General features: G+C 39.4%; 1 protein-coding gene across 2 annotated transcripts in view; it reads left to right on the top strand.

Moving 5' to 3' along the window:
• fbxo41 (F-box protein 41) overlaps positions 1-17,313 on the top strand; it is a 51,842-nt gene that overhangs the window by 15,517 nt on the left and 19,012 nt on the right. For both annotated transcript variants that reach the window (XM_069166898.1, XM_069166897.1), the window contains exon 3: positions 503-732. In XM_069166898.1, coding sequence (XP_069022999.1) covers positions 503-732 — 230 coding nt within the window. The remainder of the gene's footprint in view (positions 1-502; positions 733-17,313) is intronic.

Genomic DNA, 17,313 nt, shown 5'->3' with positions numbered 1-17,313 from the left:
ACATTGTGGCCTCTCTCCTCGATCGAGCTGCTGCCAATAAATATCACTGCGTTGACACCCAAAACGGTCCCCTCTGCCTTCTTCACCTCATCTGCACGATTTCCATCACGAAGGTATTGGCGTATTGTCAAGGCCGGGATAAGAAACTGATGTGACTGATTTTACTTTTTTCACTCAGTATGTTGTCATAATGATGTCTGTCGTCCTGCAGCTGTCTGTTTGTACACAACTGAGCTCAAACGCTTCCCTCACGTTTCATACTGATAATTTCATTAGGGGTTTGTGCAACATATTCTGGAAAAACTATTTTCTTCAAAGTAATGATGCTGTAAGATGCAAAACATGGATATTTAAAGATGTTTGCTGACAGAACATTTTTCCAATTGTTTTGTTGATGACTGTGTCTTACCAAAACACCTCATTTACATATTTTGTTATGTTTCATACAGTGTTTTGATTATGGTGGGAACATTAGGCATCTAATGTTCTTGCCTTCTTGTAGGTGGAGCAGAAAATAGCTGCCCGTGTAGGCCGTCTTCAGGCAGAGCTGGAGAGGAAGAGCTCTGAGCTGGAGCGGGCCAAGCAGGAGAGTGAGCAGCTGAGCCAGGAGAAACAAGACCTGGAGGATAAGGCCTCTGAGCTTTCTCGGCAGGTGGACGTCTCCGTGGAAATGCTCGCTAACCTCAAACAGGACCTCGTAAACAAGGAAGCGGAGCTGAACCACAAGCAGCAGTAAGTGAAATGCATTTGTTCTGCAGACTCTAAGGTGCCTAAAATTTCCATGCCATGTGATAAATCTGAGCATAATTTGGTATAATATGTTAACGGTGTAGAACTGAATAGATTAAGTACGTTCAAAAACATCAGTGTCCATACTAAAAAAATGTTTTCATGAGCCAATATTTGAGTGTGCTGATCTATACTAATAGTACTGCAGACTAACTGCAACTGCAATGTTGGATTATATTAATAATGGCCCTCTGTGTGCCTGTCATTAAGGGTGCATATCGGAGTGAGATATGGGTGGTCCGGTCTCAGCGGATAAATCCAACTGAATTTCTCTCCCAGTACACCTCTGGAGCTCCATAATGACTGCTTGCTGTATTAAATTTAAACCGCAGAGGATTCATGTGAATTGTGATACAGAGTTATTGTATTTCAAGAATGCCCCATGTTTTGTCTCTGTTTAGCTTTACTGACATCCACTGGATTTTAAGATGTATAGCGTTTGGTAGGCCAAATGTCCAATCTCACAAAGTTAATAATTTGTGAAAAATAATTTGTGGATCTCCCATGTGTTTCAGATTCACTTCAAAGTTGAATGACTTCATCCTTGGGCCATGCTGCACCCATCTACAAAGTTTAATAATAATTGGCCCAGTAGTTTTTCTGTAATTTTGCAGACGAACAGTCAAACAACCAAATCGCAATAATAACATAATCTCCTCGCCGCAGGCAATAAAGAGTTGCCTTGTTTGTCTTGTCCGCTAAGTGGGTGGTGATCTGATGTTTGTTTGTAGAAAAACTGTATTTAAATTTCTGCGTTCTTGACCTCAAAACAGATAGTTACTGAAGGTTGGGTTATGTTCAAACAGAACCAATTTTGACGTTGCGTTGTTTGACCATGATGAAAATCAAAAGTGAATAATAGCTGTTCCAACTGGGAAAGCTGTGCATATTTTCCGACAGTTTCTCTCAGAGGACATTCTCAGTGTTGCATGCAGTTGTTTGTATTAGAAGTGACTGAAATTGGTGTGTCAAGAATTAGAAAATGGAGCTGAGAGAGAAGTTCAAGCCCACATGGAAGGGAAGTGGGTGTGAATGATATATTGTGTTGGTTTAAGAAGATTAAAGATACTCTGAGAAAGTCCCGCCAGTTCCACTGTTGAGAAGTATTGCAGGGAGGAGGTCTCTAAAGCTACTTGATCATCTGACTGCATACTTGCAGGTTAACCATGCTCCTTTAATTAAGCACATCATAACCCAGCCTCTTCTCCCCCTCCACCTCTTTGTTGATGGAGTAAACTCTGTCATATCAACCCATCAGATGGTCTACATTTATCCCACTACTGTCACAATATACAAACATCCTCCAAGGCTGCTCAGCTGCTTGTGCTGAATGAAGGGTTGAACTGGAGCAGCTGGGTCTGCAGCAGCTTGTTGCTCAGAGGATCCTGCCAGTCCCGCCATAAAGCTGCCACACTGCTTCTTGAACTAGTTAAAAATACGGCTGCTTTAAATAGACAGAGTACTTTGGTGTAAATCACAGCATTATGAAGCAAGTTTAAGATCATTCTGAGGTCTCCCATTGCAGGGCACAAAGAGTGAATAACACCACGCTTTATTTTACTGATTTTCAGAGCTTTTATTGAAATTAGTCCATGGGATGATGTACTGTGTGTTCTTTTTAGTTTGACAAGCTACTATTGAAGCAATGCTAAAAAAAAAATTCAAGACACATACAAGTTAATATAATAAATCAGAATATAATATAACAAATAAGGATAATACAGCCTCTCTTATTACATTTTATAAAATGGTTTACCCTTTTCCTATCTCACTAATTAAGTTGCATTGAGATTAGTTTATTATTCATTTTAAATGGCAAGTGTTTACAAAATTATAAGAAGACAAAACAGAAGAATTCAGTAGATTGTCTAATATATAAGAATATAGTTGGTTGAAACATCTGAATTTGTTCTGGGACAGATCAATAGAAGTGTTATGAGGAAGGTTTTTGAGAAGAAAAAAAAAAATCAGCTTCTGTCTATTTAACATAGATTAAAGTTTAGCGTTTTCATTAGCCTGGCTGCGTTGACTGTGGCTCAAAGCTTCAGTTTTCTTCGCTGTGTAACAGTCTGGGTACTTGGCCCGTATTAACGTTTGCAGAGCCACTCTGAAGGGGCGGACCGATTAGTGACCAGTATCGGTGGTTAAGCGCGTTTGTCTCACCCCTCCTTCACTGTGATTGGACGGTTGGTGACAGTGATGAGGGCAACTCTCGGTGACCGGAATAAAACGCTGAACGCTCAGCGCAGAATAAACACTCAGCAGCTCGTCACACTGCTGGCTTTCATTAAAAACAACTTTAAAAACATAGTGCCCTCAGGAAAAAAAATACGTTGGTGGACACGATAGGTAGTTGCAGCGGTGGCAGAGTTTTGGCCGGTTTGTTGAGCTGATTGGTTAAAATTAACCCGAGGTATACGCCCAGTAGGAAGGAACGTCTGCAAACGATTCTCCATGGAGCATCCTCAGACCCATATATTCACAGAGTGAAATTTAGTTCTGGTTCACACCAGGCTACACTTTCATAGCGACAGGCACAAACACAAGCTCTTTGTTTGGTGATACTTGCTGTGCTAAAGTGATCAACATGTGTTAACAACAGTACGTGTACTGTGCCTTTATCTATCAGGATAGCCAGCATCATCTGTCTATCTTCCACTTGGTTTTTATCACTTCTCGTTCTCCTTATCGGGCTTGAATGTCAGTAATAGGTCAGACACAGAAAGGCCCCTAATCTCATCACAAACACAGAGCTGCACACATCACTGCTCTGTATGTATATATCTGTGTGTGTGTGCATGTGCTATTCACTGGTTCTTTGTAAAGGCATTACTAAACATCATGTAGATAGTACAGTTTGAATTACAGTTGTAGATGAATATGTAGTATCATTGTGTATCAACAAATATTGTCTCTTATCGGGTAATCTGTTGACAACATTTTCAAATAACTGTTTGATGTATAACATTTCAATTGTAAAAAAAAAAAAGAAGAAGCCCGTCACAGTTTCCTGGAACCTCAAGTGATGCCTGCAGCTGAAACAGTAAAGATATTCAACATATAATAATGCAAACAGAAAAGCATTGAAATCTACCCATTTTAACTTTACAAATTATTATTGTCTTTTTGTTTGGTGTTGACCCGTAATGTTACTTTAGAAATGCTGCTGCCTATCCAGTCCTAGCACACTAAAGTGTTGGCAATCACTTTATGTTACTTATTATCAAGTGGCATCCCACCTTGACATAACCCATTGGTTTCTGAAATGCCATTTGAGGCCTTGAGTCTTGCATTGTGGCTAACGTCATCTTGTTTTTTTGGAACTGTAAGTGACCATATTTGGAGGAGACCATGGAGGAACAAGGGAAAGATCTGACTGAAAACCTCAGGACACTACGCCTGCCCACCTATGCCGGCAACCTGACTACACCCCAGGCATGTCAACCAACGCCCCAAACGTACCTCACTTTGAGGCTTCATATCTAATCAAATAGGGAATTATTTACAGAAGGACCACCACAACACTGATCAGAAGGAGAGAATTGAACTAATGAAAGCATAATGACTCATGGACAAAGTTTTACCTGAGAGAAGTTGATCATTTTTTAACAAAAGTCTATTAGAACCAGAGGTTTATTGGAATCAGCCCCAAGTGGCCCTCAGTGGTATTGCAATATAAAGCACTTCCACATTGGCTTCACTTTTCAGATCCAGAGACTGCATCTATTTTTATATAGTCAATGCCTATTCAAAAAATGCTGTATTTTTACAATCCTTTAGTCTCATGAAACAGACAGCTAAATTTACAGACTTGGGTGATCTTGTGATATCACACAACAGTATTTCATTGGGTTAAATGAGCAAAAGACTAGTGTGATTTTATTTTACTTAGTCCCACCCTTCTTTTGTAAAGGTTACAGTAGCTGTGGTATCCCAAACCTGCAACATCACATCGGGAAGGTCATACTATAGGCCTGAAATCCTTGCCTCGACTGTGTGACTACCCTCTATTTAAGTCAGCAGCTTAGCCTCACCCTCTCTCACAGACACACACGCATATACACACACACACACACACACACACACACACACGCATATACACACACACACACACACACACACACACACACGCATATACACACACACACACACACACACACACACACACACACACACACACACTTCTTGTGTCTGTCTCGGCAGAGAGGCTGGCAGTCAAACAGTAAGCTCATTCAGACTCTAAAATGCAGAGTAGGACTGAGGTGGAAAAAGAGAATCACTGGTGGTGAATGTTCGGCAGGGTTGATGACTAAGCAGTAGTTAACAGACACAAAGCAACTTACTGGCTCAAATGTGTCTGCCTAACAATCCCTTACACTCAGCTGCAGACTTAACTCGAAGGTTTCTGTGAAACTCCATCAAGATCCGCAGCATGCATCTCATCAGTGGTGTCAAATGCTAAATCTGCGATTCACATAACTGAGTTGCTATGCAACCAGAAGAAACTCCTGCGAACTGTGTTTTGTTGCTCGCAGTGGCATACTTAAAAATATGACACTGACCTGATAATTTATCCTGCACTTAAAAAGCCTGTAATTAATTATGAAAAGTGTACAAAATTCCAGTTCTTCAGATCAGTTCTGACTTCTATCTCAGCAGGTACTTTAATGTGCAGAAGAATTAATCCACTAAGAACAACAACAAACAGAAAAACATACTGCATGCTTAAACTGTAACCGTCACTGGAAATAAATAATGACAAACATCAGAATACACTGCAGCAGTGAAAACTGGATGAATAATAGAGCCCCTGAAGCATGGCTGTTAACTGGTTTCATGGCAGCTGGAAAAAAACGAAAGCAGCTGCAATCAGCAGAAAGCAGAGCCTGGAGAGAAATGAAAAATGGAGGGATGGTTATCTCCATCATCTCAGCCTGTTACAGATTCACTCGAATTAGGGAACAGCGTAATTTTCTGTCTGTCACAGAAATATGTTGAAATCTTTCCAGCCATTAATTATTGCTTGATGTCATACGATAAGGTTTATTTAGTTGCTATGATAATGGTCTTATTATCATTACAGTAGATACTTTTGAATTGCTATTTGCTATTAATTTGTCAGTAATGTTTACTATTGCAGTTCAATTTGTGATCCATTTCATTTACAGCTATTTGAGTGCTCGAATTAGGGAACAGCGTAAGGAGTGCTCCTACAGGATAAGTTAATAATGTATGCTACATTCTCTAGGTTGTGTGAGATACACATTTTTTGGTTGAAACTGTCAGGGAATTGACATTATCTGTGGCTGTACAGTACTGTATAGGTTAATAGGCTGTAAGGAGCGTTTTTAGGCATGTTTTTTTCTAATTTCTACCCATCACGCAGTACCATCAGGAAGGCATTGGATCAGTCCTAAATCAATTCTGCAGCATAAAAGAAAATCCTGAAAACTATAGCCAGAGTCACAACAGATGGTCTGGCCTCAGAGAGCCATGATCTCAAAATGATTCATGCCATTAATGCCCAGCACTGTACATTTACGCATAATATATATATATAGTAATTTGTACTGTGCCTCGGGATGCCCCTCCAATTTTTTCTTTCCTGCAGACTCTGATACCTCAACTCAGGATATCTACTGCTGCAGAGTACCAATCCAATATTAATGCCTCTACCAAATTTTTTAATTTTGTGGAACTCAATGGAATTATTGCCATGTAGAGAAGCAGTGTGCCATCACTGACTGAATGTAATTGACAGTGGAAACAGTAAATTTTATAAGGACATTGACAAAACATTGTGTTTAATTTAGATTGGTAACATCAAGGGCTGATCTGCTTATTAAGGCCATGTCCACCAATCCAGTGTATCAGGTCAGTCTATTCATTATGCTACAGGGGAGGGATACAGTGTTGCATTTGATTGCATTAAACTACGTAGGTATTCATAATATTGTGTCCACCCTCTGCACAGAAGAGCAAGAAGAGCAGAGACACCTGTCAGGTTTTCATATCATATTCAGCACACACAGTTGCTGCAGTAGACCTCAACTCTCAGGCTTGATTTATTTCTACAATCAGCTAGGATAAAGTGAAAATACCCTGTGCAGCAAAGGCACTACACAACATGGAGGATTCTCGCTATTTGCCTTCACCAGTCTACCTCGGAAAACAAGCCTTTTCATTCACTGAGCAGCAATCTTGACTGCAAAGTGAAGCTGTCGGGGCTGCAAGAGAACTCATCTCATTAACAGCAGTGTCGGAGAGTGAGAGGCAGGGCAAGACTTCTGAAGGCTTTCTAATGAATAGAAATAGGAGAAGGAACGTGATCTGCAGTATATGTAGTGTTGTAGTGAATGTCGACTATTCAGACAATAAAAAGTATGTGGAATCGAAGGTTATTTGATTTCATTAAAGTATTAATAATTAATTGCTGTAGTATAAAAGTATAGTGCGTTTTAAGACAATAGGGTAAAATTTGCCTAAACCCAGGAGGAATGGATGTCATACAAGTCAGCAAATTTGGGTGACAGAAAAACATTGCTGTGCTGATACTGAACAATTTCACATTATGAAAAATGCATGCACAGAATGCACTATACATCTATATATAAGGATTCTTTTTCTTAACAAGCAGAGTAACATAAAATAATTATATGCGTCACATTTGGTGACATGTCCTGCCAGCCATGGTATACTGAGTAAGCTCAATTGTTTGGAGAGTTGGTTATATCTTGGCTGCAGTGTCGTAAAGTGTTATGGCCCCAGGGACCTCTACTAGTGCTTGCGTGCTTTCTTTGTTTTGTTTCTGTCTTCCAGCACTACTGGTTCCTGGATTGGCTGTGGAGTCTTCAGAGCAACTGTGGGCAGCTGGCCACTGTCTCCAGGTTACTTAAAAGCCACCACCTCCAACAGTCTGTGGACTTCTGTTCCCCTGGCACTATGTCAGGCTGTGCCAGACTTTTGATTTTTATGTTGCTATAGTGCTCTGGACAGCATGTTTTCTTTGTTAAGCATTTTGATTGGAACCGTTCTGTAGACACTTTTGTTCATTTTTGATTAAATAATCACATTATTTTAGTTTAATCCTCCGTGTGCCTCGTCATTTGTTATGGTCACCGAGCCGGGCCATAACAAGAGGCAGCTCAATTATGCTCTATGTATACTAAATGTATGTATGCAGAAACTGCATGCAGTGAGATTAAGTGACTTCTAACAAGAAAAGGTTCTGCATGAAAGATAACATAGACTATAGAGCATGGATGATCCATGTGGATATTAGTTCTTAGTTTGAGCAGAATTTCTGAGCAGAGGGCCGTCCATGTCGATCATTAGATGGAAGAAGTGTCCTTGAAGTTGGATGAAATGATTTGAAGAGGAAAAAGGAAACAGGAAGGGATGTTACAGCCAGTCTTTCAGCAGACAGATCTCTTCCTCTCACTTTTTTAGGACTGACATGAAAGGTTGAAGTAACAATTTGATAATAGTGTAGTGTAGTAAAGTGTGAAAAACTTGGAGAATTTACCAGGGTTTAGTGTCTATAGATGTGTGCGACTGTTTGTCAGTGGAAACCTGATATTGAGGCATTGCTGTCATGATTTTTTTCCAAGTTATTTTTCAATCTGAATAAGGGCTGCTGGATTGCGTATAAAGATGGACATCCTGACAGCTCCTCAAAAGTGCAGTCAAAATGTCAGGGAAATGGGGGCCACCACTTGGACACTACTGCACAGACTTATTGCAAATGACATCACCAGCGCCCACTTCTGAGTTATTTTGGCTTTACTTCTGTAAAGTGGGAGGAATTGGTAATGCATCGTCCATTTTTATATAGTTCATGGTTTTTTGGAACCAAAAGGGACCTTAGTGGGACGAGCTGGGGAGCAGCGAGCAGGGGATCTGACTTGATTTGAGGATCTGAGGACACCAGGCTTGCCCATCTATATCGGATATTTGACTGCACCCCAGGCATGTCAATCAAACCAGATACGCCCCCAAACCACAACTGATATTGAAAAGAGTTGTTAGGATTTTTACAACTACACATTTCCGTACCTACATTTTCACAGATCGGTCAACTTTCCCCTCTGATTTATTCCAGTTGTATTTCAGTTTTTCTGAATAGATGGCATCAGAAATTCAAAACACCACTGTCATCACTGCAAACAAGCATTTGAGGACAGATTAATTTTCTGTTTATGAAAATTCTGAAAGCTGAATTTCCAGTGGCCTTTTCAGCTTAATGAATCAATTTCTTTCATGCATTTGAAATGCTTTACATTGTCACCTTGCTGTTCTCCGGGTGACTTGGATTTGTGATTTGTAATAGGAATTTTGATTTTGAGAGAACTGATCTACTCACGATAAAATATTTATTTTTCCCTGATTGAATGGAACAAACACCTGGATTAGTGGTTACTTGGGAAACTGGTCCTGCATTTTCTTTCCTGAGAAAAAAAAATTAAACAGCAGCACATTTCAGCCTGTACCTCTTTTATCGTCATCTTTCTCTCATCCTTTTATCCTAGTCCGTCTCAAATCTCCTCTCATGTCACCATGCTCCCCACACATCTCCTCATGCTGCTTTCCTCTCTGTGGGTTTGTGCGTAATGCATATAAATCTGTGACACTACTGACATGATGACACAATGTAGCCTCCTCAATCTGTCTCACCAAAAAAACTACCATTTTATCCAGGTGTCAAAATAGAATGACACACAAACAGCTGTCCTTTGTTAAAGCAGAGAAAGTATTGCATTCATACAGCTGCCTTGTCTTCCTCATCCATGCCTTTCAGTCAATCATCTTTGCTCTTAAATATTAATGAGGTATAATTCTGAATTAATGGATAGAGATGATGACAACTGTGAGAGGAGGCTGACCAGTGATTGTAATTAAAATTTAAATAGACTCTTTCAGTAGATCATGCCTTATTAATCATGCCTGGAACAGCTGGATGTCTTTTCTATACCACACTATTTATTATGGCTGTTCGGGAAAGTGAAACATGGCTCGCTTAGCTCCTAATTATTTCTCTGTGCACAGGCTGCATTGGACATTTGCAGAGGTCGTCAAGCCTGTTTATATTTGTTGAGTAAAACAAAAACTACCTGGCTTTCAAAGACTGAACAATAGAGGATAAGAAGTCATATCATTTTAAATGCATATCAGGTAAAAACAGCAAAGAGCAGGACAAGTGTTTGTTTGTTTATTGGGCACATAAAGGGGGAAATGTGATGCAAAACCAAAATATTTGTTGTTGTTTTTAACAGTGGTGTTGATTATGTCAACTGTTGGGTGAAAGTGTTGCTGAGGTTTATGCCTTGGTGGTTGGTGAGGTCTTGTTTATAATAATTAGTTCAGTAGAGACTGAACAATTTAAAGTGTGTTACAATGTGAGGCTAAGTGATAATATGGGAAATTATTGGGGATTTGTGGACAGCGGAAACAACAATAATGTATCATCACATATGGCAAACATTAACTTCAATGTGACACATCCTGTCACATTATCATTCATTTGAAGTCATGTCTCTGGTCACCTGGTAAATGTAAATTTAGTCACTTACTTTTAGCTTTGTTTTTGGTCTCTGCCTCCTCCAAAGGGGGACTACTTTGCTTCCTAGCTTTTAAATGCTTCACTGTGTTCAGCAGGTCATCACTTACTGTGTGTGTCTGCTGTTTGGTGCTGAGCAGGTAGTGTGCAGGTGGCTTTAATGTTGAAAACAGCTGTGGCAAAAAATGTCACAGTGAACCAGAACTGTATGGTTGCAGGTGGACAACTTAATATTATAGAGTATATGTGGTATATGTGGTGAGATCAGTGGTTCAGTTTTGATCAGTAGTTATATTTGATTGAGTCATGTGAGTCTCAAGTAACAAAGAGCTGAAATAAAGGTAAATCAGACTGAGCTGTTTACATTTAAGATAAATATTTCATACCTGACCCCATATTATATGATGAATAGTAATTTTTGCACCCCAGTTGTTGTATGAATTAAACAAACGAGCTTCAGTGGGTTAATTAGTGAGCATTAAGAGAGCTGGTAGGTGGATATTGTCAAAACTAGGCTAACTGTTTCCGTCTGTTGTCGATTCTTAACATTAAGCTAAGCTACCCAAGTGCTCGCTCTATCCACATACAGTGCATCCGGACAGTATTCACAGCGCTTCGCTTTTTCCACATTTTGTTATGTTACAGCCTTATTCCAAAATGGATTAAATACATTTTTGTCCTCAAAATTCTACACACAATACCCCATAATGACAAAGTAAAAAAAGTTTGTTTAAAATTTTTGCAAATCTATTAAAAATAAAGAACGGAAATATAACACGTACATACGTATTTACAGCCTTTGCTCAATACTTTATTGAAGCACTTCTGGCAGCAATTGCAGCCTCAAGTCTTTTTGAGTATGATGCTACAAGCTTGGCACCTATTTTTGGGCAGTTTCTCCCATTCTTCTTTGCAGGACCTCTCAAGCTCCATCAGGTTGGATGGGGAGCGTCGGTGCACAGCCATTTTCAGATCTCTCCAGAGATGTTCACTCGGGATCAAGTCTGGGCTCTGGCTGGGCCATTCAAGGACATTCACAGAGATGTCCCGAAGCCACTCCTTTGTTATCTTGGCTGTGTGCTTCGGGTTGTTGTCCTGTTGGAAGATGAACCTTGTATGTTTGGATTATAAAGTGTGTGTCTGGATGTTCAGTGTATGACTGAGATGGAAACACAGAAATGAGGCAAAACTTCAGGGCACCGCGAGCTAACTGTGAGCATGGGGTCACAAATATGTCATGAGGATGATGTCAATCCACCATAAAACTACCTTCATATCATGTTTTTTTTTTTTCTTTTCTAAATCATGCCCCCAAAATGACAACCTGCATACATCGCCCAGAAAAGATGGCAGTCTGCCTTTCAAGCTCACCCAGCGACCACATAAACACACGGGCCTGTTTGTCACCTTGAGGCGTTATTTCTGCGGTGTGAGTGAGTCACGCTGTGAGAGTGAGGTGTGTGTGTGTGTGTGTGTGTGTGTGTGTAGAAATTAGGATTGACAACAGGAAGCAGCCACATCCAATTTCCTTACCCTCTTCTGTCAAAGCTCCTGTGCTTCCTGCTTCCACATGACTGCAGATTTCTGTTTGCTGTCTGTTGTTTTAGCCTCTGCAGTGTGTTTTTTTCCCCTCACTGAATTTGTGCGCTTTCCCTCCACTTCATTGGTTTTATCAGCTTCAGTCCCCTGTTCTTCCCGGTCTTAACTCTTTCTGCTTTAATGAAAATATCTGTAAATTTTGTTTTTCCCTTTTCTCCCTTCCTGGACACCCTGTAGTATCTATCTTGTATCTTTTGATCTCTCAACTGATTCCCTTCCTTACCCATTAGGATTTCCACACTGAGGTTCCCTCTGTTGAGTGGTGAGGCTGCCAGGCAGTCTGCTGCATCTGTGCATTTCTTCCTTACTTGGGGAAAGAGAGAGGAAAGTCTGTCCTGTGTTGAGTCCATCATGTTCCTCCTCATGGGAATATCTGTCTGCAGCACAACAAAACTCTGATACACTTGAATAATTAATCAAAACAAATTGCAGATGCAAGGAAATTCAGATGCCAAAACACAAATGGCCTAATTCAGGGTACACAGACTGATCTCAACAATGACTATTTCTTGAAGCCCTGAGACAGCTGTACACTACTCTCCTGGAGGCTGAACTAAAACAGTGCTTATCATTGTTTTCTCTGTTTATTAAAGCGAGTAATGAGCTAAGCTTCAGACTGTTTAATAAAACATCAAATTAGGTGCAGCCCTAATTATTAAGTCAAAATAAATGATACTTGGAGTCATTGAGTGTAATGTGATGCATCATTATACAGTAGGATGGTTCGATATTATAATCTGCAGAGGCAGTTTTCTAATTCATGCACTCCTACATCCAACATCAGTCTCCCTGAATTTTATTGTGTTTCTTTTCTCTCTTTTTTATGAGGAATATGGTCACAAGCCTTATCACTATAATTCAGCTAAAAAAATGCCAAAAATGTTTTTACTTTGACTGATGAGGGTTCCATTTAAATCTGATTACATATGAAAGCAAATCCTATATTGCACAAAGACATTACTCTTATCAATTGTAGTTCCAGTGATATTCATTCTTTCCCTTTCTTTTGACAATGCAATCCTGAATGTGCAACACATTTCATTCAGAAAGGCAATTTGGGGCACTTTATATAATGCATTAAAAATAAACAGGAAATGCAGCATATAATATTGAAGCAAATTAAAGAGATAAAAATCCTTTAAAAATTTTTTTTTTTTTTAAAAAACAGTACATAAACAACCAGCCTGTTGCTTAGAGGATAAATAGTAGTACTGTCTAAACAGCCAACCTCACATCCTGAAACGCACTTGAAAAAGAAAAAGACCAACACAGAACAAAGACTGTTGAAGTCCAAAGTACTTTCTGCATAATGTTGATTACTTAAAGCTTCTACCTTTTGTAATAATAATGGCTTAAATGAACACACATTATGTGACAAATATACAGACAATTATCACCTTACTGTCGTTCCCAGTTCTACATAATATTTTAGCATCTTTCAGCACCTTGTTTTGGTGGTACAGCCTGCAATGTTACTGGTTTTGGTTTATTCTCATCAGCATAATTCTCAGTAACAGCAGGTTGCTGTTTTAAGGAAAAAGGCTATAAAAACGGTCTTTTGTTTACTCTTCATACTCTATATTTATATTTTACAGTAATTGTGTGTTATGTTAGGTTTAGTGTGTAAATTTGATCGTTTTTACAATAATTTGTTTAAAAAATAGTGTGTAAATACACATCAATCCAGTTGTAAAAAAACAAACGAACAAAACATCTACTACATCAGTGTTGTGTTCCCAAAGGGATTCACTGCCCTCAAGTGGCCAACAAATCTAGAAATTATTTAATACCTTTTTAAGGTTCATTCAGACTCGCCCAGAATAACGTTTTATCCTGAATTAAGAAAGTACCACAAAAATATTGTCCTCTGGAGGTCTGTTCCTGCTTTAGTAACCTTTTTATTGTCTATTATTCGTCTTCACGTGGTTCAATCCAGACCCTGCTTCCTGCTATCTGCATCTTTAGTTTGTCTCTGATAGATGTCTGATGATACAATCTTGTAATGTTACTTGGGATGTTACCTATGCAGAAGTGGAGAGGAGAGTTTACACTGTTGTGGGGAGTCTATAGCTAACAGTTTACATCTAAAAAAAACCAAAACAGTTCTATCTTACACCAGCCTACTTTCAGACCAATGCAGTTGTTACTTTCTTGTCAAACACTCACATTGTTTAAATAGCAAATGTACTTGTGGCCATCTAAGTGCCCATGGATGTGTTGGTCTTTTAAAGAAGGTGTGGTAAACTGCATCGTTGACACATTGCTATCATCAGACAGTGGAAAGTGATATACATAGACAGATAAACAAAATGTTTATACTTTGCTTGTTAGATACCTAGGGACATGAAGCAGCACGCAAACATGCACGAGATAAAAAGATTACAGTTTGTAAAACTAATATTGTGCACGTCCAATCTCACACCAGTAGATGTTTCCTCAGCAGAAAAACATGCTTTCCTTCTATTTGGCAAATCCACCGTTATAATAGCAATCTGCCAAGGTGTAAACACACCTGGCTCTTAAAGGGAATGGGAGATGACACTCTGATTGATTTATTTCATGTTACGCCCAAAACAGACTATATTACACCCTTTTGAACTATGTTCCTTACTTTGAGCTCAGATTACCCACTGTTAAACTAGCAAAAGTGGATTTGGACATGACATCCCCATGCTCTTTAGACTGTGAGCTTAGATCGTTAAAATAGAGCCATTGATGTCTTCTCAGTAAATTTCCCCCATGAAGAGTGTCATCTCCAGCAGTCGAGAGTGTACATTAACAGGCCTCTTAGTCGCTTTACACCAAGGTTTATATGACTCAGTTTGCCCAGTGTCAAATCATGTTATATTTCACTATGAGCAAATACAAAATGACTCGAAACAGGATTGATCACATTGCAACATGGAGGGAAGCCATTTAATTTTGACATAATTTCCTGATTCACTGATTATTTACTCACAGATGTGATATCACTTTCATTGCTGCTCCACAGTCTGTCACCTCGACTAATTTTGGAGTCATATTTTTGTAATTGTTGCCTGAAGATAAGAGAACTGTGCCAGACAGTAAACTATTTTTATCTCAATGTCCCCATTTCAAGAAAAATTCATTGTGTGTGTTTTTGCTGTTTTGGAATAGATTCTGGTTTGTATGATGGTTAGTATGTTTGACATTAGTTAGACATTAAAGTATCTGACTTAATGAGTGACTTGGTTTATTTCAAGAGCACAAGCCTATTTAAACCAAAGGGACAGTGATTTTATGTCCTCATTTCCTGTGTGCACTAATGGTCTGAACTTTTTAATGGTTCCTTTAGCCTTCTCAAGGTCAGATGGCTGAATTGTCTTGTTAAGCTCCCCTGACTGCACTGTTTAGACAGCACAGACTCGGGCTGAGATGCATAAAAAAATAGGGTTGAAGTATGCCTGAAACATTTAGAAATTCCTTATAGAGAAAGCTTCACAATAACAGGCATGGAATATGATAAAAGGGTTTTAAAGGATTTGTCTGGATTTGGAAAATGGTGCTGAAACATTTAGTGAATTAATTTATTGGTTGTTCTGCAGAAAATAGTAGACAACCAATTGTTAGTCTATGGGCCTATAGAGCAAAAATTACGAACATTTGGTGGATCCAGCTTCCTAAATGTAATGACATTTCATTGGTTGAATAATTATCCTTGAAACGTATAAAGGATTTTAGTCACTGGACGTGGATTTTTAGTTGTTTCTAAACACTAATCTTCTGGGAAGCTACAACCATGTTGCGGATGCACAAGAACTTTCAATTACCTTGCAGTTAAATGTTTTAATCAATGGCACCACTCACCTCTCCTATGTACTGTTCTGGATGCCTTCATCGAAGTCAAAATGACCAAAGTTGAAGGTCAGATTTCCAATCTCTTCTAGATTCAAGGGGACAGTTGACTCTGACCGCAGAAGCTACCTGCATTCCCAACAATAACACCACATTTCCTTGGCTTGGTCCCTCTGTGATCACCAAGCGACAGCCAAACCCAATATTTGTTCCATCCGTCGGAACCGTGGATTGTCATCCAGGGTGACAAGAAACAAAGTCGGAACTTCTCCCGTACTCGGCCGTGGTGTATCCAGCTTCGTTGGGGTGGTGCTGGGGAAGTTGGACCAACACCTGTCCAGAGCCCATGGCCAGGCCAGTGCCACTGCCCATAAGGTTGATTGGTTTTGGTGTAAATGTGGTGCCAAACAAAGATTGCCCGCCAAAAACGGATTTCTTTTGCTGGAGCCTCGCAGCCTGTTAAAGCTGTATCACCCAGTATAGGCCTGCTGCTAACTTATGTCTGCAGCTGCTTTTATCTCTATCAAACAGTCATCATCTGGAAATACACAAAACTGTGTGAGTGCTAATAGTAAAGGTATGTCTTTGTGAAAATGAAGGTAATTTTGAGGCCGAAACAACCTTTAAGCAGTAAGGAGCTGCGATCCATTTTTGGGAAGTGCATTTTATAGGGACAGCCTTTTAAAGGTATTGGTAAAAAGGACTGGGCTATGATCTTTATAACCATCATGACTTTATGAATGGCTTCCTCTGTGACTCGAAAAGTTCCTGACTGGTTTCAGGGCCCAGCGCGGTACGGAAACAAACACGGTATCTGCTTTTTACATTAAGCAATTTTTTTTTTTACATTTATTGCATGAAATTTAAGTATCACATAGCACATTTAAGACTGAATAAGGTTATTATTATTATTTATAGTATCACATGGCATATTTAAGAGTTGAACAGAAAAACTCAACACAAAGTTAATGATGTTGTTTGCAGTGTTCTATACCAGCTTGTGCCCGCTGCCCCCAAGAGACGAAAAGATCCTTTACTGCTAGTAAATGAACAGAAATGTTTGTAGACAGAGGTGGCACATGTCCGGTGAAGTTTATGTTCATCTCTTTGAATTTCTGTGCTTTTTATTTTTGTCATTGTGATAGATAACCCCGTGAACGGTACAATATTGCACTGAATCATGTTCCTTTAGGGAGATTTGGACTTGTACCAAGTCAAAGCCGGTTCAGTGCAAAGACTACTCAGTGATCGTGGACATAAGGGACTACTTATTTACAGTATTACATAATCAAGACCTAAACTTGTTGTGTCAAAATGTTGTGACTAATCACATCTCAAGAACAGGCTGTTTGCACGCATGACTAATCATTTATATATGATGTTTTTTCAGGTGACAGGACAGAACCACTGCAGGGAAAGCAAGAAATACATTACAAGCAGGCTGCAGGCAACTGCATACGCTTTCTGTGTTGCTGCTTTGTTTGCGTCTGTATCTGAGTAACACAGTGTCCCTTGAAAAGAATGACGAAATGACGGCGGCAACTTGACCCTGC

Source organism: Embiotoca jacksoni, unplaced genomic scaffold (genome assembly GCF_022577435.1).
Source record: "Embiotoca jacksoni isolate LCO1_2020_lvr unplaced genomic scaffold, fEmbJac1.0.p SCAF_4, whole genome shotgun sequence".
NCBI lineage: Eukaryota > Metazoa > Chordata > Actinopteri > Embiotocidae > Embiotoca > Embiotoca jacksoni.
This window is presented reverse-complemented; position numbering and strand designations above follow the sequence as displayed.